The 15261-nt window shown below is 46.8% G+C and overlaps 1 protein-coding gene across 3 annotated transcripts in view; it reads right to left on the bottom strand.

Annotated features, from left to right (window-relative positions):
• The window catches only part of SIN3A (SIN3 transcription regulator family member A), a 34260-nt gene extending 19230 nt beyond the window's left edge, over positions 1 to 15030 (bottom strand). For 2 of the 3 annotated variants that reach the window (XM_054213863.1, XM_054213865.1), the window contains exons 1-7: positions 14902 to 15030; positions 7362 to 7582; positions 5592 to 5768; positions 4055 to 4161; positions 3299 to 3581; positions 698 to 949; positions 56 to 208 (exon numbers count right to left, since the gene is read on the bottom strand). In XM_054213863.1, the coding sequence (XP_054069838.1) occupies positions 56 to 208; positions 698 to 949; positions 3299 to 3581; positions 4055 to 4161; positions 5592 to 5768; positions 7362 to 7550 (1161 nt within the window). In that variant the 5' untranslated portion in view covers positions 7551 to 7582; positions 14902 to 15030. Of the gene's footprint in view, positions 1 to 55; positions 209 to 697; positions 950 to 3298; positions 3582 to 4054; positions 4162 to 5591; positions 5769 to 7361; positions 7583 to 11368; positions 11546 to 14901 lie in introns of those variants that run through there. The other variant, XM_054213864.1, reaches the window with a different exon arrangement.
• Positions 15031 to 15261: the final 231 nt, after the last annotated feature.

A 15261-nucleotide genomic window follows, 5' to 3' on the forward strand; every position in this document is an offset into this window, starting at 1 on the left:
CGAAACAGCTTTCCGCTAGGTATTTCAGTTCCAACCTATCTCCAAGACAACTCACCACAGAGCTGTTGGCATCGGGCAGGAACTGCCCAAACTCCGAGAGCAGATCCTCCTGGTTCTTGAAGAGGCGAGCCACCTGCGCGTACACCTCCTGCTCCGTCAAAGCTGGCGTGTAGTTACCTCCTGCCTCCTTGGCATTACGCTGCTCTTTCTGTCATAGGAAAGAGGAGTGGATTCAGAATAAAGGACGCAGGAACTACTTCAGTGACAAAGGAAAAAAAAAAACCCTCAGTGATATAAAGAATGAAATAGCAAAGGTCTCAGCATCCTAATTAAAGAATCATACTAAGTGCCCAGCTGGCCATGGACTAGTAGGACACTGATCAAGAAAGAGGTTTCTTTACTTTTAACATAGTACTATGGGCACATTGTCTCTTCCTAATCCATGCTCATGGAAAAACAGCAGATGTGACTTTTAAAAAGGCATTTCAGATGCTTTCAAGTAAAGATGGTGGACTGAAATGTATTATTTCATGCTGCTATGCCATCTCCTAATTTGCAAGAACTCTGCTTAGCTTGCTGGCCAACGCTAATCCAGCAGGAGACCTGAATGCAAGCCTTGGAAAGGCAGAGTTAGCTCCCATGGCAAAGAAAGAGAAATAACCACACATATACTCCAGTCTGCACTGTGAACACCCACCTGATATGTATGGAGGATCTCCAGGAAGGCTTTGTAGATGTCTGGCTGTCCCTGGAACCGATTCTTTATCTTGTTGACATAGTTGATGGCATGATTAAATTCGACGGGCTGATTGTTCTGCAGGGATGGTGTGGTTCCCAGAGAGATTGTCACAGGCGTATGAGGTTGAACCGGCGGTGAGCGTGGCGATGCATATGGTGGAATCGGGGGAGTTTGCTGGCTGGCAGGAGTATGTGCCTGCAACTGTGATGGCTAAGAAGAAAATAAGCCATGTTAGAAATTAGCAGATTACTTTATGTTTGGAATAGAAGCACTTTTATTCCATTTACGGACCACATCCAGAGGAAATAACCCAGCATATAACTGTATCTGATGCCAACGGTGGAACAACATGGATTCAACAGAGATATCTCTGCGTTGGAATACCACAACTGGATTAAATCTCCTGCTACCACATCCAGTCAAGCAATTTCTTCCCATTTACTGGCCCTGGACAACTTCTGCTGCACTTCCTTAAAAGACTGACCTTTTTTACCTGCTACTAAACCATTATTCCCTTTACTGGTCTAGGGAATTTTAACAATATCTTTCCTAAACTCAACATTTCCTACTGGTTGTCTAAGCAGAAACTGCTGTTAAGAGTCAAAATTAAGAAGTACCATTTCACAGTCAGAGCTAGGTTTTCAAGATTAACAGAAGCACAGGTAGACTAAGGAGAAGAAAACCATTATCCAAAGCAAATGAATAGATAAATATTTAGTGGGCCAGCAGAGACTACACTTCATCAGGAAGACAAAACACCAGGCCCATTCAAGCTGTTGTTATTAACAGTTGATTTTCCTTGCTAATTGCTTTTGACTGAAATCTGATAAAAGACACGTACTGTCTCAAAAATTTAACAGAGCCAAAATGCATAGGTATGGCTTACTCCAACACTGCAAGTTATTTTGCTCCTAGTGAAGAATTCTGGGATGTATAAAGACAACAGCAAGGGAAAACTGGAATTTCTTTCAATATTAAGACAAAGAACAAGCAGATAAGGCTCTCAGAGTAATTATTTTGCATAGCCTTAATAGACCCCTAACAGCCACAGGAAAATTTAGCAGCAGTTCTGAGGTGGCAATTTTAAATGCAAATGGAAGTACTCGTTCCTGTCACCTTCCAAACTTTAACTCTGCATAATACATGTTTTATCTACCCTGCGAGTAGTGAAAATTGTCTTAGGATGGCCTATTACAAGATCCTGCCTTTCCTTATCTGCCTGGTAAGGTAATCTCACCTCAATATGTACCACGTCCATGTCCCTCAGGTTCATTTTAAAGTTTCAGCAAAAAAAAAAGTTCAACTCTTTGCAGGCTGGTGACACAGGGAGAAAACCACTTAGCCCACAGTGATGAGAAAGAGACTGCTACCTCTTGCCTTGAAAACAGCCTTGAAATATGGCACAGGTAAGTTAATTCTGGAATGTCTTCGCTTTGCAGTTTTCAGCTTTGCAAATCTTTTAGCACAATTTTTGTTTGCCATTTCTGAACAGGAGGTTGCAAGTCCCACCAATGTTTGTCTAGAGATCATCTAATTGCCACGTTTTAAATCCTGCTGCTTTCTAACCACATCATGTGTCCCCCCACCTTTTCTTTTTCTTTTCCAGTCAATTGTTAGCTAATGGTACAGTTTAGACATTAACCCTTGACTTTGGGGATTCTTTCCCTCCCTATGGCTCTCAAATCTTTCCACATTTAGAAGCTAAAATACATGACATTTTATGTAGAGTGAGGTCCTTGAACACCTATTATCCTATTCTGTTTCCAATTGCATAAAATACAGGACTGTAGCATCTGGATTACATGCTAGAACCAAGTCAAATTCCCTTAGTTATTGGAAGGTCACAGTTTCAGGTGCACAAACTGATACCTAAAGATATCACGGTCATCTTGCCTGAACTCTTGCACTTTAGATTTTGCCAATAACTCCTGTACCCACTTGGGTGATGGCTGAACTAGACTCTTTTACAAAAAATGTCAAATCTGAAAACAAGACTTCAAGCAACGCAGAATCTACCAAAGAAGTAATCAAACTCTTTTATACTAAAGGCTTCATTGCCCCAATTATCTGAAACCACACACACACTTTCACCACAAGTGCAACATCTTTCTCAAGGCCTCTGTTTTATGGGTAATTTCTTGGGACTTCAGTTATTCTGAGACAATATACACAAAAGCAGGCAGTTCAACATGTGCCCAACACTCTAACTAGGAAGCCCTTCTTGCAAAGTCACATGCATTTCAGGGACCTTTTTCTCAGGGCTGCTGGATCACTTCCCAAGTAATGCACGTACATCTTTCAGTTCCCCACTGAAAGCAACGAGGCTTTTCCAAACCCTTACGGTGACTTATTTGAATTATTGTCAGATCAACCAGGATGCATCTGGAAGTTTGAAAATGAGAAACTAACCCAGCATCAGAAGCGCTACACACGCAGGTTCACAAATACTATGAAAAAGCAGTGTGGGAGCTCCTTTTTCACCCTCTAGCTCCATACCAGTTTCAGCTGGAGGCAGCATGATCTCTGTGTTATCAGTGTATGTCATTCAAAGCCTCTCACCTTACTGATTTTGGCCGGCGGTGGCTGTGGTGCTGGCTGTGCTGGTGTTGGGGTTGATTGCGCTGAAGGCTGCGACTGATGCTGTGCCTGGGGCTGCGGCTGGGGCTGCAAGCCGTGAGTGGGGATCTGGTGAACCTGCCCTGGTGTTGTCACGTTCACCATATCATTCGTCTGCACCTCTATCTTGTAACCAGGCGGCAAGAAGGTGTTGAAACCCATGATCAAGTCTGGGTGGCCCTTGAAGAGCTGCGATACACGGCTGATCACTCCTGGAGTGTCAATACTGAAGAAGGAACAAGATCAAAACGTCACAGTCCTTTAGGATCCTTTCAGTGGCACACTGAATTCTCTACACAAGAATTTGCCATTAGAATTTTTACTGTATCATCTCTAAGGGACAAAATGAAGCAAAACTGATTCCTATAAATACACTGCTGAACTTAAGAATGACATAAGAATTATGCTACTAGCCCAGACAGCATTTCATATCTATGAGATCTAGTTCCGAGTCTGACCATTATTAATGGGCAGACAACCAGACAAATCAGCTATCAAGGCTGATACTTGTGAACTCCCACTCTAAGCAGAAAATTGAGTAGAAATGAAGGTACACATTTAACTTTCAGAAAAGGAAGCACAGAACTGCTTTTATACTACTGCTAGAGCTGTGTTACTTTGCACATGGAAGGACAGAACTCCCATGCCCACATACACTCTTTCTAACCTGGAAGGAAGAAGCAAAATGCAGCTTATTACCTTTGAGATTTAAATTCTTTCATAATATCCAAGAAGTCATTGTAGACCTGTGGCTGGCTACCAAACTGCAGCTTCACCTGGTCAAGATAAGACAATGCATCCTCCACCTGGGGACAGACCAGACAGGTTTTATGAGCAGAGAAGATTTTATTTCACCTCCCATTGTTCTGCAAAGCACACATTATTTGAAAACACAGCTGTTAGCCCTGAGCCTGGGCAGGGAATTAAGGAACAAGAGATCATGAGCCTGGTTAGTGTACTACCAGCACCATCTGAATAAGAGATACTCACTCCCCGCTCCTGGCTCACAAGATAAAACTGTGCCAAAAAGAAACAAAAAGGAAAAAAAAAGCAACACAGATCAGCAGAATTACTCAAGAGAAAGAAAAAACCATACTCCAAATTTACAATCACTGAAGTGACTGCTAGGATAAACAGAACTAGACTGAGTATTTTTCCTGCATTCATATGTGGAAATTATTATGGAAGTCTAAGAATAAGCAGAAAGTGGAAATGACATATTCAGTGTAGTAGATGTCTGCCAGGTACACGCTTGCACTTTTTTCTAAAAGCCAGACATTTCAGTTCAACATATAAGGATTTCAAAAACGGCAACTGTGGGCGGTAAATTGTTTTACACCTCAAATAGCAAGAAGTTTATGAACCGTTCATGTACCAACATCCAATTTGCAGATGTACTGAAAGAGCAGCCACAGAAAAAACAAGAGCTCTGGGTCCCCATCACCTCTGACAGCCAAGCCACACGCTCATCAGCTGCAAAAGCTACACACAGGACCTCTCTTTTGTCTGAAATTAAACGACAGCAAAGGCAGAAAGACTATCACATATTGCCCCAATCTCGCATCGGCAGAAGATTTGCCATCAATGTCACTGGGAGAAAGAACCACGCACTATGAAACCATTTTCAGAGGTCTCTAGAAATGAAGCATCCTACATTCTGCAAAAGGAAAGGGCCTCTCGCCCAACCAGGCAGTGGGTTCCAATCGAAACTGGAAGAGACTTGCGCCGTATTTGGAAGAGACTAAGAAATAGGTGTCAATTTATATATATGTGCCTTCTTGCTAGAGCTAAACCAAATGTAGTCACTTCAATGGGTTATTTTTGGTGGTGTTTTCTCTTTTTTTAAGGCTTTTACAGCACATAATCCGAGAATAGAGCCTTCCTTACTCCCAAATTACTCCCACGCAACCACCCACATAAGCCATGTGTTCAGAAAAGCACTAAATGATTTGGCAATTTAACCCATTCATATGAAAACCCTGATCAATACTTCCTCCTTTTCCTTCCTGACCCTGATCTTTTCCTAGCAAGTCCATTTTTTATTACAGTATTGAGACAAACACTGTAATGAAAGGGGGTAATAAGGGTTACAGCAGAAAGAGAAGTCCCTTTCTGCATTCGGTCCTATGAACAGAAGGAGCCTTGCCAAGAAAGCTTTTAGGAGATCACCAGCTGGCTTTGCAGGGAGGTGTCCCCTAAACACCATATAGAAAAAGGGAGCAATGCTTGGCATTACCTTGAGCCTCTGGAACTGCTGCTGTCCCTGCACAGGCACGGCCGGCGGGGTGGGGTGAGCATGGCTCTGCACCACCTGGCTCCCATGGGGCTGCACCGGCGCAGTGTGGTGGTGGCCGCTGTGGACAGCCGCGATGGCTGGCCCATGGCTGCCCGAGCTCTGTGGCACGGCCGACACCTGGCAAGGCAAAGAGGACATCACATATATGGCTGCAGCTTCACGGCCGCCTCTGCTGGCTGCACGGGACACAGCAAGATCTTCCCGGACCAGGAGACACAAGTGAAACATTACGGAAGCAGAACATGGTCAGTTTGAACTTAAACCACAGCATGAATGCTGAGACTTACTCAAAAAATATGTTTTGTTTTCTTTAACAATGGCCTAGAGAGATCTAAAACCAAAAGAAGACAACTCTCATCCTACACTCCAAACAGAGGAGAGTCCTCTCTGCAAACACATTACAAACGCAGGTTCTCACCAGCCTGCAGAGTCACTGCTCGTCTAGTCACTAACACTAACGTAAAGACCTGCAAAAAGAGCATAAAATGGGATTTTCAGTTTGATAAAGGTTCTCTATCTTCTCTAAAAATTAAACCACTTAGCATCACAAGCAATAACTGGAATGAACGACTCTTAAAGAGCTTCCACTCTCTTGAAGTCAAACTGAAGCTCTCTGGCCCCAGCAGACTCAGGGGAAAACTCAGCTTGCAATCTCACTTAGAAAATCAGGGAAAGGAAGAGAAGGCATGCAACTTTTCAGGCCTCCTTCATATATTAAACCAGAAAAGTTTCAGTCTGGAAAAATCCATTAAAAGAGCCTGTAATTTTTTTAAAAAATTACTTTTTATTTCATACAAACTTAGTTTTCCATTCAAGCCTCTTTTAGATGGGATATACTTTTTTAATCCTTCTCGTGAACAAGAAAAGATTTGCTTGCTGGTCCATTCAAGTTCTTTTTAGGAAGGACCGCCAGCATAAACACACCCTCTTCCAGTCCCTGCCTGCAGGCTCTTCAGCTCTGCGGCTGCTACTATCAGCATGAACATCCCTTCTGCAGAAATAAGGAAGAAGCTGCATGTAAAATTAGGCACCAGACAGGGAGGGCAGCTCACCAGCAGCACAAGCATGGAAGATGCAACATGACAAAAACATGGCAAAGACAAATAACACAGGAACTGCTTTCCTTGGGATGTATCTTCAGTGCACTCTTAAAGTACATTTTTTTCTCTCCCCAGCTGACAGCTCCTTGCAAAGAAAGCAAGAGAGGGAAGAGTACCACCTGATGACTCTGGGGTAATGTTTTCTGAAACATTTCAATTTTACTGAAAGTCTCCAGTCCAAATGTGGGTCCAATCCAGTCTGTTAAGCTTAAGATCACCCAAGATACCATATGCCAGTGACAGAGCAACCATAAGAATAAACTCTTTACTGGTGGAAAAAAAAAAGAAAAATGGAGAAAGAGCCCTGCACACACTTGCCTCTAGGAGACCAAGATCTGAGAGAATCATTAAAAGAATCATGTTCAAAAAAGCACACCACATGTGGTTCAGGTGGCTCTGAACGTGAATGAAGCCAACAGTCCTAAAGTAAGTGCTTAAAATGAGATGTACGCTAAGCACATTGTCCAATCTTGGTTTCTCTTTAGGAAACCCTGGTTACTAAAATAAAAGCTTGTCTCAAATACAGAATTCTGTGGTGAAATGACACAGTGCTGGCTGGTCACGCAGCAGGACTGCAGCCAAGATGTGGCTAAGGGACAAGGGCACGCACCTGGTAGCTGGGAGTTACGGAGTACTGGATGCCCGTGGCAGACTGCATGGTCTCCGAAACCGCCTCATATACTGGAGGTGCTGGGGCAAGCACACGGTGCTGGTGTTGAAAAGCTTCAGTGCTGCTGGTGATACGCCTCTGCTGCGACGCATACACGGCTGACTCCTGCTCATCCAATCGCCGCTTCATGCTGAACTCATGCTCGGGAAGCACTACAAAACCTGTTAAAAACAGACCAATTAACAAATGCAATTGATTCATCGCTCCCTGCCAGGGCTGTGGACGCGAAGTTCACCAAGAGCAGGTAGGGCAAGTTTCTGGATATTCATTTAGGTTACTGATATCTTGAGATAGGAGAGTGGAATTAAGATTCAGCTTTCTACATGAAACATACAGCTGTGTTTTATCACAAATAATAGAGCCTTATTGTTAGAAATAAAGTACTCTGCTTAAAAGTTAATTATTTTTTCAGTCTCACTTCAAGGATGTTGCTAGCATGGGCACCATAAGCACATGCAACCGCTGAGCCCTGCAAAGGTGACTGAACGCAGTATTTGAACGCAACAGACTAGGTTAAGTTGTGTTACCTACACACAGCCTGGACGAAGTTGCCTACATTTAAAGCAGAACCTCCTGGAGAGTCTGGGCAGGATGACAGCCAGCTCTGAGAGATGCTTTAAAAATGTAGGAGGAAGAGGAAGGAGGAGGCAAAAAGCAGGATGCGTAGTCAGCTTTTGAAATCACAAAGCCCCATAGTAAAGCGTTCACCATTTAATACACATAAGACTGGTGTAACCTCAGGGAAACCCACAGACTCACTACACCGGGAGTATTTTGGATACCATATGCCACACAGCCGTAGTCCTCCCAGCATCCTGGCCCGCTCACCAGCACCAAGCTGAAGAGTGCACAGGAGAGCAGAGCTCACAGGCTCCATGGCATCCTGCGTGCCTGCCAGGGCTGCTGGCAAGCACTGATCAGCAGCTGTCCCACTTATGCTCCAGTACTTTGTCTTCTCCAGCACGCAGGCATGTTCCTGCCCTACTCCAAGTTGTCTTTATGCAACTTAATTTCACTTCAAATCTGACAGGTGGTTTTGACACTGTCCCACTCCTAAAAGCGCCATGAATTCTTTGCTCTGATTGAACTACTCACCTACTCTTTTCTGCAAGCAAATTCCAGTGCTGTTTTTTTATGCATCAACAGTTATTGCCATCCTTGAGATCTTATCTGCTTTTCATGAGAGCATTAGGTGCTCAAAAGCACCAATTTAAGGTGCTTGATGGACAGGGAACAGAGCAAAACGCACCCTCTTCAGCCTCTAATTCACCAGGACCTCTCCAAAGCAAGTCCTTTTCAGTTCCAGTGCAGTTAAACATTGCTAACGTGAACATACAGATAAACAAGAGAGAATGAAGGTCCCCCAGAATAATGATACAATAGCCAACTGAGCCAATTCTTATCCACCAAGTCAGGACAGCTCTTCACAGACTAAATCCATCATTAACGAAATAACCCAAAGATCATCAGTGTGTATGAAATATGTAAACGGGAACCGGCAGGACAGAGGTTCAGAATAGATCAAGGTGGGCTTGAAAACACAGGCTTTGTGCAACGAAACATTTTTCACCTCTGCGTACGTCTCTACTAGTCTCTACTTTCACTTGGAAAGGGCTGGACAAGAGGGAAGATGACTTCATTTCTTTTTGGAGTTGCTTTTCAATTTTAAGCTCTCCGAACAGAGTCCTGTACCAGGTCCCCAAAGCACTGGCACGTAGAAGACAGCTGGCAGAGGCAGAGGAGGACTCCTCACCCCAAGGAAAGGAGAACGCTCGCTAACTGAATCTTATTTACAAGTTACCAAGCCAAAGTAGGTCTGACTTACAGCATTCTATGATTCTATGAACTCCGAAAGCAGAGGAGCACACTCCAGGAGCTCATTTTGCTAATGGTGCCTGCATTGGTTGTCTTTTCATTCAGCTGGTCTCTGCTGACAAATAAAGAGCTTGACAGGTTAACCTGGAGCTGCTCCCCTCCAGCACAGCCCACGTTCAGCTTTGGAAAAACATAGAGTTTTATGCTAATAGGGCTGGGACTAAACTGAGCAATGCCGGCAAATCTGGCCACGCACCATCATCCCGCAAGCAGAGCTAGCCAGGATTTTGCATGACAATGGCTGACTGCATGAGTAAAGTCTGGGCAAAGCTTTGGTGGCATCTACTTATAACCCGCTCACCAACTCAGACACCCTTCTGCTCTAAACACTGGTCCCCCAGCCAGTCCTTCCACTTTCTTTTGATGTCCCAGGCTGGTTTGCCCCTTACCCTCTCAACGGTGCAACTGCTTTCCTTCCCTACAGGAGCAAGCAAGAGCTGCTGCTTTGCAGTCACCTACACGCAGTATCCCCAAAGCAGGAACATTCTCGAAAAAAAAAATCATGTGTGATTTACTATAAAGAATAAACAAGTTAACTGATTCCAGCAGGCTTAACACCTGTCTGCAATAAGGGGTGTGTGCGTATATATATCTGTCTATGTATACATGGTGTATATGTGGTGTGGTGCCTATTAAGTGTCCCAGTCTTGTGTCTTACTTCCCAAAACAACACTCCACACTTGTTGCTTTGGATGGACTAATCAACCTTTAACGCAGAGGCTGTTTGAGGACAGAAGATGGCTGGAAGACTCGTGTGCCCTTATGAGGATTAAAATGCCACCTTAGGCTGACTGAGAAGCCTTTTCCCCACGGAGCCACTGAACAGCTCAGCCCTGTGAGGCTGTGGAAATGGTGGCAGCACTGAGGATACATTACCACGTACACACCAGCAGCATGAACATCAGTTTTTGAAGCTCCTAATTCTCACAGACCAAGTGAGCAATCTTCCAGAAACCCAGCTTGTTGTACAGTCAACATTAAGCTTCTGTTTAGTGAAAATTAAAGCTCCTGTAGGTTTTTCTTCCCTATGAATTCCCCTCACCTCCGCTAACAGAGCTTGAACTCTGCTTCTATCCAAGCACTGTACCTGCTTGAACTTTAAAATTTCATATCATAGTCAATATACATATAGTAAATATTATAGGCAACAGTCAATAGCATTAGTCAATATTCCTAGGTAACACCTTGCTAAACTCCTTCTTAGGGTCTGCACCCTCTGTGTAAGAGCAGCTCGCAGCAGATGACCACTTAACAAAGATTACCAATTCTCAGGCTTTTTTAATCCTAGTAGAGATGACTTCAATACTCTGCTGTACCTAGACAAAAAACTAGTGACCTTAACTCTGCATCCACCACCAGCAAAACTCTGCAGAGAGGGGGAAAGCTCTGAGAGACGCGCAAACCAGCACCAGAGCAGAAACTTGTCTGCATCCTGCAGAAGAAAACACGATAGTGAATGCTCCAAAGGTCTGTTCATTTCCTCACTGAGGTCCTGCTGATCTTGCTATGGCATCTCCCAGGGATCCTCTCCATTCAAAAGCTGGAGAGATCTGCTGTCCGGCAAGTCTTATGCCTCCTACCTCCCGCCAGACGGCCGATATGGAAGACAGACTCATATCAGCCAGCCACCCTCCACCGAAGGTACAAACAGTACAACGCTTATTTTATGTTGTCTTCTCGGAAATATAACACACACCTCTGGCACAACTTTATGGCCTTTTGACTCTAAGATCTAGAAAGCCCCAATTCAAATTGTATCATCTGTAATCTTAATTTGGGGGTGGGGAAGAAAAAAGGTCAAAAAATACAGCAAGGACTGCACAAGACTTTCCCTGGTTAAAAGCGTTAACCCAAGGCACACAGGAGAGATCAGCAATAACTGAACAGACTGAGTCCACGGAAAACTGCACCCCCTTTCCCCAGCACCATTTCTACCCAAACTATCTTTTAACTTCAGCCAGAGTACACCACATTCTGCCTACAGGAGGATGAAAAATACACACTCTTTATTTATTCTTCCAAGGTTTTTAGTGTTCCCCCTCACCAGGAAAGGACACCACATAGGAACACACCTCTGATCTTCCCACCCGTGCTACCTCCCAGCTCACCAGCTGCGCTCAGTGCTACAGGTAGTATGCATCAGGCAGACAAACCACAAACGCATACAGGATCCTTGGCTGGTAAAACAAGAAAAAAATTTTAAAAAGGTATGCTGCACCTCAGTAACGCCACGAGGATTATGAAATTCTCTTCCCGCCAATCTCGTCAGAGGATTTCCCCATCCATCTGCCTGGCGTAAGCCAGTGGGACCAATAAACGTAAGTGGAGCGCATCCTTTCCCCTCTGGTACCGCAGAGAGGAGAGGAGCAGCAGCGCTGACACAGAAAGAGAAGGAACAAAGCAGGGACAAGTCTGGATTCAGCTGATGGAGCAGGGCATGGCTCCCCTCCCGCCAGCTCACCCCCTCACGGGAGAAAGAGAGCCCAGGGACTCTCCTCATCCCTCGCAAAACTGCCTCTCTTGTGGCAGCTTTCTACCAAATAAGATGGCAAAAATCTGCATTTTTTTAATTTCAGGTTTTCCAATCAGATAAGCAGGGTCTCTGGCAGTAGAGATCAGCTGTTAAATAGGTGTCAGAATCAAAAGCAAAAAGAAAAAGGCAGATAAAGATTAGGAAGAAGGCAAATCGGGAAGGTCTTTTGCCTGGGCACCTGTTGGGACCACAATACGCCTGTGGATAAACACCATCTTCAGGAACAAGCTGTGAAAACACTGGTCAAGATCATTTTGGTCCATGCAGAGTGAGGACCCTTCTGAAAAAGGGCAGGGAAATCCCATAGCTGCAGACAATGTGTTTAACGCACGCGGGGGCTTTTTAAAAGGTTTCCTTTTGAGGGAGAAAGGACTCAAGACTTGGGAGCAGCAAGTATAAGTCTCCGCTACAGCTCCAGACACTGGAGCCATCACGGATATCCTGCAGGACAAGCCTCCCATAGGATTTTGATGCTGTGTATCACGGTGCCTGCTAGAAAGCAGACAGCTTTGGTTCTGGCAGCGCTGCTGGCTGTGCACTAACCCAGCCACACGACTTCCAGAACATCACCCAGCTTGTTCAGCACTCGCTGGTATATTTTTTGCACAGTGCCACACAGCCCACATCCCTCGCCTGTAACATAGGAATAAGCCCCCAGCCCCGCTGCAGAGCGCACATCTGTGACTGGAGAGCCATTCCAAAACGAAATGAGAAGTATCCAAAAGAAAACGATGCTGGGAAAGCATCACACAAAACTCTCAGCGCAGTTAGGAGAGTTTTCTGCAAGATGACACGGTGACAGCCTGCAGATTACAGGCCAGCAGCCACCACAAGGCAGACGGGGCAGGAGGAAACCTGACTTGTGTTCATCCAGAGGGGTCACAAGTTGGTAGGAGACTGATCCATGTTTGCTAAAGCAGCACATGGTCTGGGCATTCAACTCCACTGCAAAGAGACACTCCAAACCGAACTTTACACTTAATACAGAAGTTAGCATCATTTTGCCCAGTTTCCCCGAGTATCCTTTCTCCGTGCATGGAGAGAACTATCAGAATACTTTATTTTTTTTAATAACAAAAAAAAAAAAAAAAAGAGATGAGACCCCACAGGAGCTGAAAAAAAGCAGCATGTCTCCAAAAGCACACCCCTCGCCTACCAGGCTGAAATGACAGCTATTACGGGATTCTCTTTTCTGTTCCAGCTTTAACAGCCATAAAAGCTTTCCAACACTGGAGAAGACCAGAACAGCAATCTGGACAGAAAACGATTCATAAATCCTGGAAACGTAAATGATCTGCCTGCCAATTCCAAGGCAATGATCCTGGCTCCAAGACCCACACGTGCCAGGAGCCTGCGCGGAGGGCTCCCCCTGGCAATCCAGACTGGGGAAGGCGGGGGGGTGGGAGTGGAGAGCATCCCCCTTCCCCACCCTGCTTCCAAAAGCAGTCTAAATCACACAGAGTTTCCCCAAACTTTAGCAACTTACTGCCATTTTATTAGGCAAACTACCACTTCGAAGCTTTTCAAACCAGTTCATGCCAAGACTGTGTGTTTTAACCAGCCGGGTGGGTGGGAGGGAGGAGGACAAGACACTTTGGGGTGAGAAAGCGTGTATTCCTTTTGCAAAGAGCACACCGGCCTGAAAAACCGCTAACTTCACCCGGGAAGGGAAGGAAAGACCCTATAACGTGGTATTTCCTTCCCTGGAGATCCACCACGGGCTGACACTAGGCTGCCAAGGCACTGTGATGCAATGAAGGAATTTTACAGGTGCTTTAACATCACTATTGTGCCATTAATACTATATAATAAAATGGCACAATATTTTAGAACAACGTATACCTCTTTGAAACTGTATTTAAAAATAATTTTACATGCTAGGATGGGTAGACTGAAGTGCAGATAGAGCTGTACCAAAATAAGTTGGGCATTTCCCACTTGTTTACTGACCCCAAGCCTTTTAGCACAGCCGACAAAAATAAAAGCAACCAGTTAGAAAAGCATCATGCGGGGTCAGGTCACCCTTAAGCGCATGAACTATGTTTTGATTCCTCCAAGCTTAAAAACCCACGCAGAGCTCGAGGCGCCGAGATGGCTATTTTAAATAATTTCTTTTTTTCTTTTGAGTTTTGTAGCATTTTAGTGGTGCGAATCAACGCCTTTCTCCTCGGACGCACCCTTACCCATCAGTGCACGGCCAGGAAAACAAAAAAAGGCACAAATACGAGTACACGCCGGGCAGGCTCCTATTTTTAAAGCTCTCGGGACCCTTCCTGCAAACCCGGGAAAAACCCGAGCTTAGTTTCCATGGATGTAGAGCAGTCTGAAGAATGACAAACCGGAGCTGGAATATCAAGCGCAAAGTCTCCGACAGGGTTTCCAGCCAGGGAGAGGAGAGGAAGAGTCAAAAAGGACTACTAAAAGGGGTTCAAAAAACTTAATGCGGATCCCGTATATATTTCTATATATATTGCTCCGGCCGGTCCTTACGGCTCGCTGCGGATTTAGGATGAAAAACTGCAATGTTGAGGGGGTGTCTGAAGAGCGACGGGGTGGGGTGGGGGGCGGTCCGGCGGCGGAGCGGGACCCCAAAAACCCTTTTCACCGCAACTTCTCCGGCAAGTTGGGGGCTGAAGGGGCGGGGGGAGGCGGGACCCATCGCGCGCTGCGACCGGTACCGGGAGGGCAGGAGGAGGAGGCGACGGAGGGGGGGAGGGGGGCGGTTCCCGCCGCAGCACCGGGGCGGGAGGAGGAGGGAGGAAGGGGGGGTGGAGGGGGAGGGAGGCGCCCGCCTCGCAGCGCGCCCAGCGGCCACCGCCACGCTCCGCCCGCCGCTCCCCGCCATGCCGGGGCCGGGACAACCCCCCCCCCCCCGCCCCCCTGCCTTCCCGCCCGCCCCCCTCACGGCGGGGCGGGGCACGCGGCGCGGACACCGGGAGCTCCCCCCCTTCCCGCCGCCGCCCCCCCCCCCCGTCGGCCCCCCTGCCCCTCCCCCTCCGCCGCCGCACGGGCGCCAGGCCCCGCCCCCCACGGATCGCACCGGGCCTGTCCCCCCGTCGCCCCTTCCCTTACCTCAAAGCGGGGCCCTGTCTGCGGCCGAGTCTCCCTCACCGTGAGGGGGCGGCGAGGCCCTCCCGGGCGGGTGGTTCGCTGAGGTAAATAAGGGTGGGGGGAGGTGCCCCGCGCCCCTCCTCCCGGGGGGGGGCGGGGGGGGGGGGCGGCGGCGGAGGCAGGGGCCCGGTCGGGGGGTGGTGGTGGAGATGGAGGGAGTGGGGGGGTAAGATGGAGTAACCGTCGCTCGGCCGCCGCGGCGGAGCGCTGCCCGCTTCTCTGTTCCCCGGGAAATCCCGCCCCCCCCCCTCCCCGCGCAGGGTGGTGGTGGTGGTTGCGGGGGGGGGGGGTGGGAAGCGCTCATTGGGCGAACAGCACGCC

Source organism: Rissa tridactyla, chromosome 9, assembly GCF_028500815.1.
Source record: "Rissa tridactyla isolate bRisTri1 chromosome 9, bRisTri1.patW.cur.20221130, whole genome shotgun sequence".
Lineage (NCBI taxonomy): Eukaryota > Metazoa > Chordata > Aves > Charadriiformes > Laridae > Rissa > Rissa tridactyla.